This window comes from Prosopis cineraria, unplaced genomic scaffold (genome assembly GCF_029017545.1).
Source record: "Prosopis cineraria cultivar Desert tree isolate PC_DT_omini unplaced genomic scaffold, ASM2901754v1 PC12, whole genome shotgun sequence".
Lineage (NCBI taxonomy): Eukaryota > Viridiplantae > Streptophyta > Magnoliopsida > Fabales > Fabaceae > Prosopis > Prosopis cineraria.
The window spans coordinates 11986933-12008854 of record NW_026555343.1 but is presented as its reverse complement, the minus strand read 5'-3'; the positions used below and the strand labels follow the sequence as shown (position 1 = coordinate 12008854).

The window sequence follows — 21922 nt, the reverse complement described above, 5'->3', positions numbered from 1 at the left end:
TGGAAAAATGCTAAAATTATAAGTACCTGAGGAACAAACATATGATCCAATCTTATTAAAACTATAGAGAACTAAAAATACTAAAAAAAATTACAATGACTAAAAATAAAATCTGATGAAACTATAAAGACTGATGATTGTGTTTTTTCTATCGTTTTTTATTATATCCTTATTAAATGTTTTATATAAAAACCTTTATAATAACAATTGAAATTCAAATGTATTACTTTTTTAAAAGAAATAATAAATGAAGTATTAAGTATAGTTGAAAAATTATTAAAATTACCTCATATTCTATATTTTGGATAAGGTAGAGTTTCTAAAAAAATGTATTATATTATAAATGAAAGAGTATCTATTTAATGTACTAACAAAATGCGATATATATAAACGTATTTATGCATGCATATGTATATGTGTGTGGTTGTGGGATATCTATACATGGGTTAGCTCCTGAAAAGTAGTACACTTTAGGTTATAATTGTCATATTTTGCATATTGAATGTTATTAACACAAGTTTCAAATATGTAAATGTTACTAAAATGACAAGTTTAATTAACATTTTGTATAATTCAAATTATACAGACACATATTTAAGCATATTGAACTTGAAGTATGCGTAATATGTGTTTATTTGAATAATTAAAAATCTTCTGTCACTGAGCTCTTGGAGTTTTCAAGGGTTGCATGTGAGAGGGATGAGCACTGGTTCCTCCAACGGCTATGCTTTTATAGAAAAGTGAAAAAATGATTGTCAAAAGAAAGCGAAGGATAGTATAGGTGTACTTTTCTCATTGGACTTCATTCCTTTCCTTCCACTGTGTCCACAAAACCCCCGTTAAATATGATAACTTGTTCCTTAATCATTGCGACAGCAGAGAGACAGTGTTAAAGGAGTAGATATTCAATATGATGAATGACACCATTAATCATTTTGGGGCACTCTTATCTCTTCGGGCACTTTGATATTGAAACTCTAATTTATTCTAAGTGCGCATTTGATTTTTCCTAAGCTAGAAATCAATTTCTCAAAGTTTATTTAATAAAAATTAATTTAATAAAAATTAATTGCTGTAATAAAAATTATATTTAGATTTGTTAAAAAAATCAGTTTAATGAATTAAAAGTTGTTTGGATTATATACAATAAAATATACTTTTGAATGTATAATTATAAAAAAATTAATTTATAATAATTTATAATTTTTATTATATAAATGTAATAATATTAAAAATATTTAAAAATGTGATAACAAATTTAAATAACATAAAATTTGGTATGTTAAATAATAATATAAATTTGATATGTTAAACAATAATAATGTTTTAGGTTTAATATATATTTATTAAAGCTAATTTTAAAAAATTTTAATAGCTAATCATGTATATAAATTTTTAGATTTAATATATATATATATAATAGAATCTTAGTGGTTTAACATAATTTTTTTAAATAAAAAGTACGAACAAATCATAGAAAATAAAAATTCCAGCATATAATATTTTTTTGGGCGAAATAGGTTTAGTTAATTTGACTTATCAATAGTTTTAATATTTAAACTCAAAATATTTGATTTATTATATGTTTCATATTTTATTGTTTTCTAAGATCATTTAATTTTTTCATGTAATTAACAATTCAGGTTGTATTTTATTAATATTTATTACATTATTATATTTTTGTAAAAGACATTGTATTTTTCAAGATAGAGAGAAGCTCAATACAGTATATGTTTGTCTTCAAATGCCAAGCAGTCAGAATTATATATGTAACAATGATTTTGCCTTGCATTCCAAATGTACATCTTTAAAATTCCAAATATTTGAGTTGGCTAAATTCACTTCAAAACTTATTTGGATGTGGTTTCAAGAAAGTTTTTTTAGATAAGAAACTAAGAAAGTATGCCCAAACAACTTTTAGGATATGAAAAATTTAAAAGTGCTTTTCAAAAGTAGGATGTTAATTTTCCAAACAAATCCTAAGTTTCTCATATAAGCCTTTTTTTTTTTTCTTCCAAATCAATCCTTAGTGTCATGGGTTCTTTCTTCATTCACAATTATCATAATCTCTTCATTCAAAAATATAAGATATTTTTAACTAAATCTTACATCTTAATAAAGTAGTTACTTCATTTCAAATTAATTTTATCTTTTCATATTTACCCCTATTAAATACTCTATAATATATATAAAGTTACTATCAATAAAGATACTTTTAAAAAAAATACAATAATTATATCTCAAAAGACTAAAAATGCCATATATTTTTAAACATTCAACTCCTCAAAAAATATCTTGTATTTTTTAATGGAGGGAGTAATGTATATGGTCCTACATGTTTTTCCCAAGCACAAAGAACCCTGATGATAATTTTTTTACGAGGAGTTTTTAACTTTGGTCATTGAATTGATTAATATATTAATTTAAAATTTATTAGTTGAATAATCTGTTATAATTAAATTAATATTTGTATGTGTGTATATATATTAATATACATAATTAAAAATAAAATAATTCAAGGATAAGGCATTTTATAATTTAGCATTCAAATTCAAAAAGTCAAATGACATGTATAATCATAAAATTATAAATAATGGATAGAAATTATTTTTTAAAAAAATTTCTAATAATTCTTATAATATCAATTACAAAAAACTTAGCGTGAGAATTTTATTATTATTATTATTATTATTATTTTCTCGGTTCTTTGGTGATGTGACTGGTGACTTGTAAATGCTAAATAGGTGAGTGGAGGGAAGGACAAGCTGACACGCAAAGACGAAGAGTGGACGCATGGAATGGGCAAATGGGGGGACACAAGCTTTTAAGGGAACTATAAATTAGACAGGATGATAGTCAAGTTTTTTAATTTTTTGATAAGTTAAAAATATTGATTTAAGTAATTATAAATTTAAGTTTTAAAAATAAATTTTATTATATTTGAAAATTTTAATAATAATATTTAAATTAATATTTATAATTTATTTTAAAAAATTATTTAAAAATCTTGCAATTGGTAATTTAATATTTTACAACTTAATTGTTATTCTTTAAAAAAATTGTTATATGACGAAAACAGGAAAAAAAAATGAAAAATTGGTGAAAATCATAGAGGGACATAAAGTTTTTCTTTTTCTCTCTTTCTCATCAATGTATCACATCAGGTCAAAAAAAAAAAAAATCAATGCATCATATCAGGTCCATCTTCTTGATGAGTACCTCACCATGAAAAAATTTATGCCATCCAAATTTAATTTTTGGATTGAATTTAAATGACTAAAATTAAAATCAAATTTAATTGTTTGAATTAAATTTAAATGACTCAAATTTTTTAATTTTAATTTTATTAAAATAAAGAATTTATAAATTTTTTATAAATATATTCATTATTAATTTAAATAGTACTGATCTAATTTAGGTAATTTAATTAAATATTATAATATTTATAAAGTAACTATTTGTATGTATTATTGACAGTCCAGATTTAATATTAATTTTTTATCTGTAAGGTTTGGATTCAGTTTTTTTATTTTTTATTTTGATTTTATATTTATTAAAATAAAAAAAATTATTAAAAAATTTAACATTGATTTTGTATTGTCTGAAGTATATCTAGATAGTTAATTTTATAAAAATTATAATATTAAATTGGACCACCTAGATTAAATCAATACTGTCCAGATTGGTGATGAACATATTTATCAAAAAAATTTATAAATTTTTATTTTAATAAAATTAAAATTGAAATTAAAATATTCTAGGCCATCCAAATTAAATTTGCTAGATAGCCCAGATTTTTTTTGGATAATGAACACTTTCTGAGCACCAAAGTCGGATCTGTATCATATCATAGCCAATTCAAAAAATTGAAATTAAAAAAAATTTAGGCCATCTAAATTAAAAATACTGGGTGGCCCATATTTTTTTTTAGGTGATGAGCACTTGCTAAGCACCAAAAATGGATCCGTACCATATCATAACCAATTTATCCTTTCCCTCTTCCTTTTTTTTATCCTCTTTATTTTTTTTAATTATACTGAAAACAAAAGCCTAAAAAAGTTACACATTGTCATAGTTCATTTGAGGGGTTGATACCTCATCATCCACCAAACTTACAAGTGAGATTGGTGGATGGTTAAAGATACACAAAACTTTATCAAAACTAAAAATATTTCTACTAAAATTATTAGCATATATATTATCTTTATAAATATTGAATATTGACTGTCCAATCTCTATAGGAGAGAGATTGTGCATCAAGTATAGGAGAGAGATTGTGCATCAAGTGTGATATGGGTCAATATTTTGAAACCAATTTGTCTTCTTCAACTTTTCAGTCGAATCAGCGATGATTTGGGTCAATCCAAAATTAATCCAAAACCCATTTTGAATTGAGTGGATTTGATAGAACCAAAATCAATCCAAAACCCAGAATAATTGAATCATTTTGAACCGATTTTTTACTCTTATTTTAATTTTAAAATTTTTTATTCAATTTAGAAATATTAATATCAATTTAGTTATGGGTTATTATAGTAAAATTTTGAGGATATGATTTATTTATTGATATTATATGAATAAAAGTATAGGAAAAAAAAATTTGTTAAGCATAATTAAGGAGTGTACTCCACAGACAACAGAAAATGTCTCTCTCAAAACACTGAGAGCAACGAGTACATGGAGAAAGTTTGGAAGTCGTTGCTTTAAAAGGACAAATATGGCAAATAAAAAAATATGTATATGGAAAAAATGATAAGATTAGAACTTAATATATTATGACTAAACATAATGTTTTATTTATATTTAAATATTATTTATATTTAATTATTATATTATTGATTCTGACGAATCTCATAATTAATAATTGAGGGCCAAATTGAAAGTAAAACATGAAGTGACGGAGCCAAAATCTAATATAATATCGCAGTTGGGGGGGGGCGATAGGGGAGATTCATATTATTATTAGACCATGAGCCTGTAAGCATGGGCGGTGCTACGTGCTCCCCTTGAATTTGGAAAAAATTACAAGAAGGAGTTATATATTTTATTATTTTACACCTTTTGGTTTAAATATTTTGCACCCTTCGCCCAACTTTAAAGATGTTTGAGTTTTTATAAAAAAAAAAAATTAAACATGTTCAACTAAAACCCAAAAAAATGTTGCATCCGTAAGCCCAAGGTCTTGGCACCGCTCTTGCTTGTAAGCCGTTAACCTTTACTATTCATCTCAGTTTTTAAAATATTTTATTGTAGAAAAACTTATGCAAGTATTTGGATTTGTTTGTTTCAGACATTCAAATCCAGGTTCTGCAAATAATGGGAAAAAAAAAACGTATTTCCTTAAAATTAAAAAAAAAACACACCACTTTCATTGTGTTACTCAAACACAGGTGATTTCCATTGTTCAAAATCACCTACTGTACCAATTAAACAACACTAGTATCATCACTGAGAATATAAACATTAGATAATAATAATAAAGCTGCATCGTCTAATTTTGATCGAGACAGATTCTAGATTTCTATTCATCACTTCATGATTTTGAACTGTTTAACGAACCTAAGCTTCTAAGCAACACTGACGATCACTGTGTCTCTTGTGGAAACTACAGAAGAAGTGGAAACTACAGAAGAAGAAGTTCGACACAAGGGACAAGTAGGGTTTAACTTGAGCCATGAATCAACGCAGTGAAGGTGATAAAGATGGCCACAATCAGGAAGCAATCTCAACTTATCAGTTTCTTTATAATCCATGAAGCAGATTGAACAACATGAAGAAGAAGAAGCAGAAGAAAAAGGTTTGAAGAAACCGATCTTTTTCGCCTCTGAGTAAAAAAGCGGCTTTGAGTTTCTACATACAGTCCTTTCATGATCAGTGACGTCGACAACGCCACCGGAGTTGCTTTCCTCCCCGACGGCCAGAGGATTTGAACAAGACCAGTACCTTCGAAGGCGATCACAGGCTAAAACTAGGGTTAAGAGAAAGAAGATCACACCAAACACAAAGGAGAAATTCATCGTCATCAGATTCTGGTAGTAATACTACAGCTAGCTGATGGAGTTGAAGGTGTTTATTATAATTGTTCAGTCCATGATGAACCAGACAAAGTGAGAAGGAAGAAGAAATTGGAAGCTTGATTGACTCTAAGTTTATTTTATTAGAGGATGACTGACGTCTGCATGTCGTTTTCAGTTTCGAATTCTTTATAGTTTTTGTTAATATCTGGGTTTTCTTGGTTGGGTAAGGTTTTAGAGGATTATATTAAAATAATAATAATTTTAATATAATCCTCTAAAATATTACGTAACTCAATATAAGGTATAGTTTTGTTTGATTCAAAATATAGGATAGTTTTGTAATTATATTTTTTAAAACTATATCCATACATCATTTATTATTATTATTTTTAAAGAAATGATATATTAAAATTTTAATTATCATTATCAAAACAGTTATATAGGATATTAATTAAGGTATAATTAGAAAGATATATTTTAAAAAAATTAAAATTTCAACTAATATCTTTTAAAAATTATAAATTAATTATTAATGTCTTATATTTTTTATCTTGAGTATTGTCACCGTTTGTCTCGGAATTTTCAAAGAAAAGAGCAGGACAAACTGCAGTTTACGCGGATTCTGAATTATAGATCAATAATAGAACATCAATGATCCAACTCTCTCCCAAGTTGTGTGTGTGTGCAATTTTATAAATATTGACTTTATAAGATTTTTTATATATCTCATGTAATATTTGATTTTATGATTATTATAAAGACATTTTTCCTATAATTTCAATATTTTAAAACTATTGAATAAATGTTGCGTATTAATATTAATATTGATGGTCGAAGAATGTGACTTCCAATCCAGACATTACTTTTTTGGGCAAAGAAAAAATCCAAACTGTTTTTCAATAAAATATGTCTTGAACGCGGTGAATTATATTTTTATTAGTGAAGAAAGTCTATTACCAAATAATCCATTTGATAAAAATTTAACATATAACTCTGCAAAATCATGTATTCAAATCTTATTATTGATGTAAGGAATTTATTGATAGACAACTTATAAATATTTTTATAAATGCTCTTTGATCTTGGAAACATACTCTAGTTCTAGTGAATGCTCAAAATTCAACTCACTTAAACTTTATTTTTAAACAAGGGTCAGTAATTTTGACCCAAAAAAACAAGGGTCAATAGTTTTTTTTGTATTTGAAAATTTATAAAACTTTTAATAAATTTCTTACTTTTTATTTGGACTACTTTAGGCCAATATTAATTGGCTTGACAGTTGGCACTACCCAATATGGATAGCATACTATTTCAACATTGCTAAATCAATTGCTGAAGTTACTAAAATAAAATCAAGAATGATACAAAAATAAGCTTTCAAAAGAATGGCTTCGTAGTGCCAAAGTGTTGCCAATAAAAGTTGGCTTAGTTGGTAAATATTTGAATTATAACCATCAAGATGTGGGAAAAATCTCGCCACCGATGTGAGGACATTGTTAGTAAATAATCTAATTATAAGTATTTTTTTAAGTGTTCTTTAAACTTAAAGGCATATTCTAATCCTCATGAGTTCCTAGGACTTAGTCCACCTAATTTTTTTCATAAAAAAAATAGTGCCAAATTGTTAAGTAAACACGATTTCTTAAGTGAATATAATTTATGAATAGCTTTCATAAAGTATGTCATTTTCTAGGAGTTATTGTCGGCTAAAATGTAAGATATTTTGTAGTTTTAATAAATAATCTTTTCTTTTTTACCCCCTATATTAGTTAATGTGGGTTGAGTAATTATGCATAGAAAATTATGAATGTTAGTTATAAGGAAAAAAACTAAAAAACAATAAGCTATTTTTTTTCTTAGTATGCGCGTGATACAGGTTGAAAGTATTCTACTTTGACATTGTGGATTATATTTCTGTTTTTTTTTTTTTTTAACATTGTGGGTAACATGGATAAAGCATATAATAATCCAAAGGCTAAGAAAAAGAAGAGAACAACAAAATAAAATAATAGATGCATTAAAAAATTAACTAAAAGAACTGAAGAAAAAGACATGATAGTAGTTTGGCAAATAGCTACTTCTTTTATTTCTATATATAAGATATTTTTAACTAAATTACGTAAATTAATAAAAATTAATTATCTAATTTAAAACATAACAATATTCCAATTTCATCTCTAATTATTATAAATTAAAAATGAATCTCTTTTTTTAAAATAAATTAATGAGAGTACATATTTTTTCTTTTCAATTTAATAAAGGTATAATAGTTCATTTATTAAAAATATACTAACAACCTTTTATATTTAAGAATAAAAAAATTTTAAAAGATTTTTTATAGAGATGAAGTAGCTTGTTTCCCTTATTTTCTGTGAGTTCACACGATTGCGTTCGTATCTTGGAACTCAGTGATCATTGGCTTGCATTTATCACAATCTTTTAGTTTCTTGAGTTGGTGGGTGCTTTTTGTCTTCATTTGAGTCTAATGGGTCAACACTCAAAAAGAAAACGTCAATGAGTAATTATTTTTAAATAAACCACTTGTTCACTTTAATTTATTAAAGTTTAATTTAAGTGGCTCAAAAATTGCTTGTTGGGGTATCCATAGATAATATTTATTTTATTTTGAAAAATATTCTCCTCCTCATTCTCTTTAAAGTGGGGAACTTTTAAAGATCAGTTTTTTTAAAAAAATTTGAAACAATATTAGGAAGTCTTTTTATTTTACTCTTTCATTGTATTGTATCATTCATACTATACAAAACCAAAAATAAGTTTCGATAAAATTAAATTCTCCTTTGTTATCTCATTTACCAGACTTCACTAGCTTCATTTTCCATTCAAACATACCTTAATAGAGCTTTTTTAATTCTTATGATTATATATAAAATTATAGCTTGCAAGCGTATAGTAGGAAACTAGAATATTAATTTATGTGTTAATTTAACAAACTTTATTGAAATAACTCCGTGGTAAAAGCGTATGAACCTCTTTCTTTTTTTTTTGCCAAAGAAAATTGTATAATCCTCAAATTTTATAAAATATTTTAGTTTGATCTGTTAATTTTATAAAACATTTTTCCAGTTCATTGACCTTAGTATTGTTAATTTCAAATAATGATTTTTTTTGTCAATCAATAAATATTTAAAAGTTCAGTGTCTAACTAACAAAAGTTAATCTAGTTAATAAAGATTTGGCACATAATCTGAAAGATTGTGGGGTCAAATCCCATTGTCAATATAATAAATTTATTAATGGGTGATCTATAAATATTTCTATAAGTACTGTTTGAATTTAAAGGCATGCTTTAGCTCTCATGAGCTCTTAGGATTCAATTCATTTAAATTTTATTTTACCAGTCTGTGTAATATTTTTTTGTTAATGAAACTAATAATGTAAGGGTTAGAAATTAAAAAGATATTATACAATTAAGGAACAAAATGAGATCTTGTATATTTAAATTAAATGACCAAACTACACTTTTGCTTAACTCAGTTCGTAAAATTTGCGTATAACCTCTGTTCAAATGTTCGGGGAAATATACTTAGATATGATTTATGCAGAAAAGTTCCTTCTAAGATTCCAAAGTGTTTTTTTAACCCTTATCTAGAATTAACTCTCATGACTACTTAAAAGGAAAAAGACCTAAGTACAACCTTATTTATTTAATATATTTTTATCCAATCAAATTAAGATAAATAAATTTTAATGTGTTAATAATATTAATAATAAGATTTTGTTATAGAATAAATAATATAAAAAAATTCACTTGTCTTGATTTAATTTAAAAAAATTAAATATATAAGACTTAGTATACAAATTTTTCTCATTTTAAAATTATCACTTGTCCCCTCAAAAATTTGAATGAAAACTAAATTTAAAAAGTACTGCTGATTTTGATATCTAACAATAAAAATATGTAACTTTGAAAGATTGCACTGGTGATATTATAGAAGCAATAATTAGACCATTTAGCTTTCGGCCAAAAATAAAATAAAAAATTATACCATTTAGCCAAGCAGGTCCTATAACAAGGAGATTAAAGAGATTAATTAGTGGTTAAGGAATGTGTTGTCTCTGTTTCCTTTACCTCTAATTCTACGCTTACATGATAAGAAATATCTGTTTGTCTTATTCATAGTGTTTTTTTGGTAGAATAATATATTTTTTTATTTGATGGTGTGCTGCTGCCACTGTTTCGTATGCTGATATTGGACTTATCTGCCTTGACTGCATAAAAGAAAAAATGGCAATAAAAATTTTACGTTTTGATCCTTTAAAATGCCATAATTACTCTAAAATCTTTAAGAACTTTTTTATCATTAAAAAATTAATATAAATAATTAAATTATTCTTAATTTAGAATTTTAAATGTGAACTTACAAGTTACTACCACATTCTTACAATTTAAAAAAAAAATATAGTGAATTTTAAAATCAAACTTATAAATGGTAATTGATATTTGTAACACTTGAAAATGTCAGGATTTTAAATGCAAACTTGCGAATTACTGTTCAATTCTTGTGATTTTAAAAAAAAAAATTGTGAATCTTGAAATAAAATTTGTATATGACAATTGATATTGAATTAAAGATAATTTAATTATTTATATTAATTCCTTTATGATAGAAAAATCTTTAAAAATTTATTGATATTATAGTATTTTAAAGGATCAAATGTTATTCACATAACTCGAATGAATTTTATTGTCATTGTCTTAGAGGATAAAAGGATCTCAAAAATTATATTAAAAGACACTAAAATTATAAAAGGCACCTTTATAATTCCAGAAAGCAGAGCTTCTTTTTTTTTTTTCAATCTTTGTTGCACGAAATGGAACTTAAGTTTCTTTTGAGCCCATATGGAACTTTTGCTTTGTCTGGGCCCTTATATGGATCCTTAGGTTTTTTCGGCCGAAATTAATGGATCCTTAGTTTAAATGTTTAGATTAAAATTTTGTTTAAAAAAATGGAAAGACATAATTTTTTCGAAGAAACTTTTTGAAAATCTTGAAAATTATGCAATTTGTTTTGAGAGTGGATGTTATTATCAATTTTCCCCGCAAAACATATCGTCAACGTCTAAGGAAGTAACTTATAGTTACTAGATATTAAGCTATAATTTTACTTTAATAGTAATTTAAAAAAATTATTAGTAACATTTTTAAATTTTATGTCAAATTAGAAGTAACTCCTTTCGACCCTCAATATAGGACCGAGTTAATTAATTCAATTATATAAAATAAATTGTATTAAGATAATTAATCATCATTGTTGTGTAAAAAAAGGTATTACTTTCCCTAAAATACATTGAGAGAGAGAGAGAGAGAGAGAGAGAGAGAGAGCATTATACGTGGGAGACAGAGAAAAACAATTGTGAAATTAATGAGGGTACAGGAAAAAATATCAAATGAGAGACATAAAGAAGATTGAGATTTTATATTTAGGATTACAACAAATACTTCAATAAGGTCTTACATTTAGAACTGGAGAGAGAATAATTTTTAAAAATCCTTTAAGCTTGATGTTCCAGTTAAGGCATGGATCATTATTTATAATTTTCCCAAAATTCAATTTGGCTGCAGCATGGGGGCAAGTGAGCAGTGTAGTAACAATAATATAACAGACGATTCAGTTCAACTTTAATATCAACCAGGCAGATAATATTGAGATGTATAGAAAGACAGAGCAAAATTGTATGGCAGACATCAGCTAGTGTTGCTTGCAAGTTGTAACAATTAAGCCTTTACCAATAACATAAATGCAAACACTAGCTATGATGATCCAAATCAAAAACAAAATCATAATTTTGGGGGGTAAAAGCTAATGCAAATACAAAGGGCAAATCATCAGGACTTAACCAGTTAGAAAGAAACCTTTAAATGTCATATAGAAGGCAAATGGAGAAATTCTGCATTCTGATATTCCAACAGCATTTATAGCAGGACCATATAACTGAGGCTCTCCATAACTTCCACGAAAAGGTGCATTTTCTCTGAAACTGGAAAAAGATCAAGCTTTTACACCAATTTCTCCATGCTATGCTCTAGCAATGAGCTTTTCACCTCATAGAAGGAAAAAAAAAACAAGCAAATGTGAGTATTAATTCAGAGGTTATCCTCCAGTTGGTTGAGAAGAGTCTGGGAACCATCATCTGTGTTCTCATTGTCATTGCTATTCTCTGCAATATCAGATAATCCTATGAGTGATGCATAGACTTTATCATTATGATGTCCTGACTGTCGCAGCAACTCAATTAAAGCTTCGGAGCTTGCCGTGTCATTTTCATCTTGACAGAGCTTGAAGAATGCAGAAACATTCACAGGCTTTGGCTTCCAGCTCTTTGAACCCTCATCCATGAAAGCTTCCTTAAAGCAGGACAAGGCCTCAGAAATCTTCCTTTCTCTAACATGCCCCTCAGCAAGAATCTCCCAAGTACTAGAATTTGGTTTCCCATCAACTTCAAGCATATGTTTAAAGAAATCCTGAGCTTTATCTGTGTTTCCGTTCTTCACATACCAAGAAAGGAGAAGGTTGCCTATTCTAGCATCATAAGATGATTTTACAGATAGCCATTCCTCATAGAGCTTTTCTGCACCTTCAATGTCACCTATTCTAACCAGAGAAGAAATAACAGCATGATATCCCAAGTTTGGAATAGTGGGGAAAATCGATTTATAGGTATTCCACACACGATAAACCTCCTCTTTTTTACCGACACTTCCGTACAAACTCAGGAGGTAATGATAAGGTATCCTATCTCGACCTCTGATTCTACTCTCAACTTTTCTTAAGCTCTCTTCAGCCTTTTCAAGCAGATCCATCTTAATGTACATAGTAGCTAGTGTGCTGAATGTAGTCCAGTTTGGAATAATGGACTTATCCTGCACCATCTGCTCAAAGACTTGCTCCATCTTTTCTGACGATCCTTGTAATCCACAAGAAGATAACCAGATATTGTATGAATATATATCTAGCTGTATGTTTTTCCCCACCATTTCTGAAACCATCAAGTCAACCTTATCATACTCCTTTAGGTTCATGTACAGAGTCATCATTACATTAAATGGAAGAGAATGAGTTGCATATTCTTTATTCCTCATTGTGTCAAGCAAAGATTCTGCCTTTTCTTTCATCTTATAACGTACATAGGCATTCAAAAGAGCCCCATATGTCCTCCTGTCTTTTAATTGATCAGGCAACTTTAGGAAATATTCTTCTGCAGTAGAAATTCCACGAACTTTAGAAATAAGATCTAATTGAATTGCAGCATCACTTGCAGATAATCTAAATCTCTCCCCCCTATTGTTCATCCATTCATATACCTGCATAATTCGCAAAAAGGTTAATGGATTTGGTTCATGTGATATTTTTCAAGGCTAACAATAGCATAATGCTGAGGACATGAGATTTGATCAATATTTTCATGGCCATGGATACAGAATTCAGCAGAGGTGCCTCAGCCCACTGTTCATATTAGAAAAATGATCGTCCACAGCAGGAACAGTCTTTACCATTAGCAAGAGACAAAAGGGAATAAGAAATGCAGTCTTTGTCCTCTGATAAATTTAAAAGCCATTATACCATCAGACAATGTAACTCCGCCTATGTTTATAGCCGGTCCCAAGCCCGGGTAAAGGAGGAGGGTTGTGTTAGGCCATCAACAGCCAATGTAAAACTTTGTTGAATCTATCGTGAACATGGACAATAGACGTTATAATGTTAATGCTAGGTCATTGCCCGTAAGTAACGCGCTGCATGGCTCGAGTACAGTGATAAATGAGTTAGAGCCGCTGCATCGGCGCCCGGATGTAGTGTTAAATGAGCAAGGGCTACCGCGTCATTCTGGACGCACGCGGCTAAAGAAGTTAGTCCATAAGAGCAAAATTAGATTTGGTACTTGGAATGTTGGGACATTAAATTGTAAATCTGTAGAGGTTGTAGGGGTTATGATTCAAAGGAAAATCAATATCCTTTGCCTGCAAGAAACAAAATGGCGTGGAGAAAAAGCTAAGGATATTCAAGGTTTCAAACTTTGGTATACAGGAAACGTAAGTGCACGCAATGGAGTAGGCATCATTATAGATAAGGAGTGGAAGAAGAACGTTGTAGAAGTTAGCAGAATTGGAGACAGAATTATTTTCTTAAAAATGATAATTGGACGTGAGACTGTTAATATTGTTAGCGCTTATGCGCCGCAAGTCGGGACAGAAGCCAGTCTTAAGGAATTATTTTGGGAGGATCTGGAGGGGTTGATTCGACATATACCACAGAGTGAAAAGATTTTTATTGGAGGAGACTTTAATGGATATGTTGGGAGGGAAGCTGGTCAGTATGCGAGGGTACATGGTGGTTTTGGTTTTGGAGAGCTAAACAATGAAGGACAAACTCTTCTTGATTTTTCATTGGCGTATGATTTTAAGATTGCCAACACTTGTTTCAAGAAGAGAGATGAGCATCTCATCACTTACAAAAGTGAAGCCTCAAGGTCACAGATTGATTTTATTTTGGTTAGGAACACATATAGAAGACTTTGTAAAACTTGTAAGGTGATCCCCGAAGATGCTATAACGACACAACATAGGGTCCTAGTCCTTGATGTGTGTATTATGAGTAAAATCCAAAAACGTCGACAAGTAGTAACACCAAGGATTAGGTGGTGGCAATTAAAAGGTGAGAAGCAAGATATTTTCAAGCGAAATCTTTTGAAGAAAGGAATTTGGGAATCCCAGGGAAGTGCTAACATCATATGGGAGGATATGGCTAAAAAGATACGGGAGGTTGCAAAAGTAGTTTTGGGAGAATCGAAAGGTTCTGGTCCGAGAGATAAGGAGTCTTGGTGGTGGAATAATAGTGTACAGGACAAAATCAAGTATAAGAAGAACTGTTTTAAAGCCATACATTTGTGTAACAATGAAGAAAATTGGGAGAGGTACCGTATGGCTAAGAAGGAAACTAAGAGAGCTGTGGGTGAAACTCGATCTAAAGCTTTTGAAGAATTTTATAAGAACCTTGAGACTAAGGAGGAGAGCAAAATATTTATAAAATTGCCAAGAGTAGGGAAAGAAAATCAAGAGATCTAGAACAGGTAAGGTGTATTAAGGATGAAGAGGGAAGAATTTTAGTTACAGATGATGAAATTAAAAATAGATGGGAGACTTACTTTTCTAAACTTTTCAATGATGGAGAGGATTCATCTAGTAACTTAGAGGATTTAGTAACTGGTGAAGGAGAACAAAATTTGTCATTTTATCGAATAATACGTGATAAGGAGGTAAAGGAAGCTCTTAAAAAAATGGCAAATGGTAGAGCCAACGGACCTGATTGTATATCTATCGAAGCGTGAAAATGTTTAGGTGAAGAAGGGGTGAGATGGTTAACTAAGTTATTTAATGTGATTTTACGGTCCAAGAAAATGCCTGATGAGTGGAAGAGAAGTACATTAATTCCTATTTATAAAAAAAAGGAGATATTAAAATTGTACTAACTATAGAGGGATTAAACTCATGAGCCACACAATGAAATTATGGGAGAAAGTAATTGAGCACAGGTTATGATTGGAGACAAGTATTTCTGAGAATCAATTTGGTTTTATGCCAGGTAGATCAACTACAGAGGCGATTTATCTATTAAGGGGATTAATGGAAAAGTATCGTTGTAAAGATAAAGATCTACACATGGTTTTTATTGATTTGGAAAAAGCTTATGACCGTATACCAAGAGAAGTGCTTTGAAAGCGTTGGAAAAAAAAAGAGTACGGATTGCTTATATTAAAGCCATACAAGATATGTATGAGGGGGTAAAAACTAGTATAAAACGCCTAGTGGTCAAACAAAGGATTTTCCTATAAAGATTGGACTACATCAGGGATCATCTCTGAGTCCTTATTTGTTCAACTTGATTTTAAATGTTTTGACGGAACATATTCAAGAGGAAATCCCGAAATGTATGCTCTTTGCGGATGATATAGTTCTTATAGCAGAGACAAGAGAAGAGGTTAATTGCAAACTTGAGTTATGGAGGAGGACATTGGAGTCGAAAGGGTTTCGTCTGAGTAGAAGTAAGACGAAATATTTATATTGTAAATTTGGTAAAGGAATATTCGACAATAATTTGGAAGTGAAATTGGGAGATCAAATTATACCTCAAGTGGAAAAGTTTAGATATTTGGGAGCCATTATTCAAAATGATGGCGAAATCAGTGGAGATATTTTACATAGAATTCAAGTTAGGTGGTTTAATTGGAGAAAAGCTAAAGGAGTTATTTGCGACCGTAAAGTGCCTAATAAACTTAAAGGAAAGTTTTATCGCACTGCTATCAGACCGGCAATGTTATATAGTAGTGAATGCTGGGCTCTAACGGGACAGCAAGAGCATAAAGTTGGAGTAGCAGAGATGAGAATGTTACGATGGATGTGCGGACATACACGTAAAGATAAAATTCGAAATGAGCACGTACGTGTAAAAGTGAGGGTGGCACCTATTGAGGAAAAAATGGTAGAAAATCGGTTAAGATGGTTTGGGCATGTACAAAGAAGACCAAGGGAGGCACCAGTGAGAAGAGTGGAACATATAACTTTGAGTCCGATTAAGAGAGGTAGAGGAAGGCCTAAGAGAACACTCTTGGAAGTTGTTGAACGCGATCTCTTAATTAATAATATTCCTAAAAGCTTGATAAATGATAGAGCACAATGACGTTTTGCAATCCATGTAGCCGACCCCACCTAGTGATATAAAGGCTTGTTATTGTTGTTGTATACCATCAACAATGTGGGGAAAGAAATATGGGCTTAGAAATTGTTTGAATGTCATTGATAGTCGTCACAGTATTTACACTCCTAAATCTCCAAATAACAAGTAATAATAGTATAATATTCCTCCAAACTCAAATTCTTCCCAAAAAAAAGACATAGCAAGCATGATTCTCTCAGGCTCGGACAATGATAGAGTTTCTATGGAATCAATCAGGCCATACCACAGTCTCAAATTAATTTGACGTCTAACATTTTATCCCAAATTTTGTTTAGCTCACATATTTTGAATCAAGTCTGCAACAAACTATACTGCATTGACATTTTCAAATTGCAGTTCTTTCTTGGTTTCTACAGAGTGCATGATAGTTTGAAGATGATGACTATGCATAAAGCCATTGCATGCTCCTCCGGCATATAATGCAGCTTACAAATAGCCAATTGGATTCTGCTTGAAAATCTTGAAATTAGAGGATAGAGAGTACAAGAGAGAAAGAACAGTTTGAGATTTTCCCTAAAGAATTTAATTTCTTCTTCTGATGATATACAATCAGGAAAACTCAGAAACAAGGAAAGCAATACAGAAGTAGCACTGCCTAATTTCTTGTGGTGGGGATTGTGAGACGAGCAGAAACCTCAATTTGCAGTATCTTCCTCCTCTCTCCCTCTCTATTTTGACCCATTTGGTGGAAGTTGAAAATGCAGAGCTAGCTGCTCTTTTCTGTTTTTCTTTGCTTTTATATGCTCCTTTTGTTTCCCTTACTCATAACAGCACAATAAGATGCCTTAAAGGGCATAAATCAAGACGTAACATGATGTTAAACCTCAAGGCAATTTCACACAATAAGCTAATCTCTGGAACGAGTGAAGTGTGTGTTTGTATCAATAGGTATCAAATCCTTCCACTTAAAAGATTGTAATGCCGGTCTTGCAGTGTTTATTTGGGGCTAGAAAACTAGCACATAGCCAGCTTACAACCCTGTTATGGAAGTGGACACCTATACACTAGCACATATTTAATTTCCTTCACTTACACAATTGGATCGCAAAATTTTCGTGAGCTGAAAATTCTGACCTCCTGTACCAACAAGCAACAATTCTACCTACCGTTATCTTTCTACAAACTGAGAGGATCTTCCTCTAAAACCCCAAATTTAATGTTTGGATGCAGCAACTCAGCACACATGTAAATTCTAACAGGGTTCCCAAGTTTTTCAGTTAGTCAATAAGTATGGCATAAAAGTCTAATTAAATAAAACAACCAATTTAGTCATGTATTTGCATCAATCCAGTAAACAACTAAGAACTATATAACAAAGAACCAAAATAAATCACATCACTCGGACAAAATACACAGAAAAAGAAATAAATAACACCAAAAGACAAATAATATTCAATTCTGACCTCAAGAGCTCGGTCATGCTTCTTGTATTTCCTCAATTCTTTCACCAGTCTACAAAGCTCCCATTTCGTGAGAGTCTTCCCCTCATTCTCCCACTGATTCAACACACTCGCAGAACCCAACTCTGGGTTTTTCATCAATGATATTCTCCTGTACACATCGTTCCATCTCACAATGGGTCTTCGCTCATAGTCCAGGGTTCCGTAGCTATGAACTTTAGAAATTGAGCATCTGATGGGGACTCTCCGGAAACATACGGTTTGTCGAAGGGTGCAAGTGGAAATTTTGAGAGGACGAGGTCGAGAGCAACATAGAGACGATGAAAGAGATACGTTTTGGTTGTGCAGAGAGGATTGAAGAAGCATGTTTTGGGTTCAGTGGGTACAAGCTCGAACTCGATACAGAAGTAGGTTTGCTTTTCAGCTCGAATGAGATAACAGAAAGGAGAGACGAGTACGCCAAATGGGCAGACAGCGAGGTCGGTTCCTGGGTCCCTTTTTTTTTTTAGAGAGTGAGTGAATCAATCGTATTATGGAATTTATTTTCTTTAACTTTAAAAGAGGTGTAACTTAACTTTTATCATTAAAAAAATTAATTTTAATAATTAATTTAATCAATTAATGGCTTTAAAAATTATAAAAAAAATTCATAAATAATAAAAAATAATTTAAAAATTATAAAAATAAAAAAAATTAGTTATTTTTAAATTTTAAATTTTTTATTTTCTAACAATCAAAATTAATTTTTGCAATGTATAGATTATATTATTTTTAAAATTGAGAAAAAAATTTTTATAATAAATAAGTTCAAAGTTTATGATATTATTAAATTTAGAGTTCAGGAATAATAAAGATATATAAATCATAATATTGATAAATTAAAAAATTATGATCAACAACTCAAATTTTTAAAAAAGAAATTTGAGTTTTTTCAAAATTAAAGACAGTAAAATTTTCAATAATTTTTTTAAAAAATTAAATTCTAAATATCTACTTTTACATAAAAAATATTTAAACTGTTATAAACAATTAAACTTGGTTTAACAAATGAAATCTTTCCTATTATGAAATTCAACAATTAAAAATACATTTAAAACCTTTTGGCAAAACAAAATTACAATTCATGTAAAATATTCAATTCGATGTCAAATTACAAGGAACAGGCATATTAATTTACACATAAAAATAGTTGGGTGTTTAAGAATTACTCCTATTATTCTTTTCTGTTTTACCTATTTTAAAGCGATTAAGTTTATGTCTAGTGCCTCCCATTTTATATGGGGAGATGGAGAGCACTGTAAGTTTTTTTCCCCAACAATAAAAAAAGAACATTAAATTAATTAATTATTCATTACTTTTTTTAATATTATTTATATTTGAGAACAAAAAAATATTAACAAATTGTTTATTATATTTGATATTTTATAAAGGAATCCTTTAATAGTCTTTTGCATAGTTTTAAACTTTGTAAACTTCTATTATCCCGAATGTTTGTAAAAAACAATCAAATCAAGCATGGTGTCGTGAAGCGTGCCAGAGACATGGAGTCTAAAAAGATTAAAGAACTTGACTTTTATTCAAATGTGGAGAATTCGGACTTCCTTACCACAGTTCACCCGGATGTGAGAATGAGAAGCGAAGAAAATTAATGTAGATATAGGAAAGCAGAGGTACATTAATTAAAAAAAAGGTGGCGAGTTATGCTGGCTGTACAATAAAAAAAACTAAAACCACATGATAAAAGAAAAAATAAAATAAAGTAGCAAACACGGACTCTGAGACTGATAGTTTGCTATTACTAATGATAACTGTTGAAAGAGAGCTCCTCTATTTATAGATGATCCTAGTTTGATGCCCAAGTCCCATGATCGCTACTTTCCTTGAATTTAGAAACACTTCCTCCATCATGGTCACTCATCATGGGTGATGGTTTTGACTTAATGACTAAAGCATCATAAATATTTTTTTTTTATATAATTATTTTAAAGTCAATTAAGTTGAATTGGGCCGGGCCTCTAAATTCACAATTTGGGTGCAAACAATGCCTCCTGCATACAAATTGGTTGGAGTCTTTATAGGCCAATTTTATATGGATGTTAATATTTGCCTCATTTCCAAGCATTGTGTGAGTAGTATGTCTTAGAGGATTGGCTCGTTTCCATTCTGATTGATGATTGATTTGGTACTTTACTTAAAGGGCACTCTTGTGGTTGAGAATTAGGGACCATGTGGTCTAACCTAAGATCAAGTTTCTTAAGGTTTAAGACCTCAAGAGTTGGTTTTGGAATTGACCTTTCGACTTGTTGGACTTTAAGGATTGGTTCTGTAAAATCTAGCTGCTGCAAAGCCCCTATAGAGAGAGCTCTTTAGGAGAAAGCTCTTGTGGAAAGCCCTTATGGTATTGGCCCCCTTTGGTCCTTATGGCGCTGGCCCCTATGGTGTTGGCCCTTGTGGCTTTGTCGGCCCTTATAACTCGGCCTCTCTAATGTTGGCCCTTGTTCTAACCCTAATGACTTTGGCTCTTGTGGCTCCGGCCCCTTTGGTGTTGGCCCCAATGGCTTTGGCCCCAACAGTGCTGACCCCAATGACTTTAGGCTTGATGATGCTGGTCCCAATGGCTTTGGCCCTTATGGCTCCAGCCTCGATGGTGCTGGCCCCAATGCCTCTGGTTCTTGTGGCTCCGGCCCTAATGGTTCTAGCCTTTGTGATTGAACGAACTTGTTATTGAATTAAACCTGTCATTTATCTTTTGAGGGATGTTATAGCAGTTCTGACTATTGATCTTTTGGTCAAAAGGCACTTTGGGAGATTGCTCCCCGAGTCCATTCGTTCCTTGAAGGTGCAAGCCAATTGAAGCTTGCTTCAGTGACGATTTAGACAGCATAACAAAGATGTTCCTTAACCCTTCTTTTAGAGTTTACAACAAAGCTCTTTGCCTCTCGTTAGCTCAAACTTTACGTTCTGCATGTGCAACCACATTTTTTGAGTCGTAAGACTCAGGTCTATTCTTTCCCACATCATATTGATTCTTATGTGTCCTAGGCATTTCTTTCACATTGGTTTCACCAAGCATGCCAAAAATTGCTTATAAAAAACAATCAAATCAGGCGTGGTGTCACGAAGCATGCTAGAGATGCGAGGTCTCAAAAGGATAAAAGAACTTGACTTCTATTCAAATGTAGAAAACTCGAGCTCCCTTACCACAGTTCACCTGGATGTGAGAATGAGAAGTGAAGAAAATTAATATAAATGCAGGAAAAGCAGAGATACATTAATTAAAGAAAAAGGTGGTGGGCTATGTCGGCCATATAACAAAAAAATAAAGACTAAAACTACATGATAAAAGAAAAAATAAAATAAAATAGAAGACGCTCAGTCTGAGACTGGTAGTTGTTAATGTTGACGATGACAATTGAAAGAGAGCTTCTCTATTTATAGATGATCCTGGCTTGGTGTCCAAGCTTCATGATCGTCACTTTCTTTGAATTTAGAAAACACTTCCTCCATCATGGTCACTCATCATGGGTGACTTGATTTAATGGCTAAGGTTTCATAAATATTTTTTTATACAATTATTTTAAAGCTAATTAAGTTGAGCTGGAATCGGGCATATAAATTTATAATTTAAGTGCAAACACTCACTAATTTTTTTAAAGGTTTTGCAATTAATATTTCTTTATTTTATTTTTTTCTCTGTTTTTTCATTTTAGAATATGAGGACAAGAAACTTTAACACACTCCTAAAGACACAAAC

The 21922-nt window shown here is 30.4% G+C and overlaps 2 protein-coding genes across 2 annotated transcripts; both read right to left on the bottom strand.

Moving 5' to 3' along the window:
* Window positions 1-5567: 5567 nt before the first annotated feature.
* LOC129289096 (putative RING-H2 finger protein ATL71) lies at window positions 5568-6017 on the bottom strand. The gene has a single exon (XM_054925911.1). It carries the CDS (start codon window positions 6015-6017, stop codon window positions 5568-5570), a length of 450 nt encoding a protein of 149 aa, XP_054781886.1.
* A 5603-nt stretch (window positions 6018-11620) lies between these two features.
* Window positions 11621-18585, bottom strand: LOC129288623 (pentatricopeptide repeat-containing protein At1g02150). Its single transcript, XM_054925295.1, has 2 exons — window positions 18172-18585; window positions 11621-13341 (listed from the first exon to the last, which is right to left on the bottom strand). The coding sequence occupies exons 1-2, from the start codon at window positions 18532-18534 to the stop codon at window positions 12124-12126; spliced, it is 1581 nt and encodes a 526-aa protein (XP_054781270.1). The 5' UTR covers window positions 18535-18585; the 3' UTR covers window positions 11621-12123.
* Between the last annotated feature and the right edge of the window lie 3337 nt (window positions 18586-21922).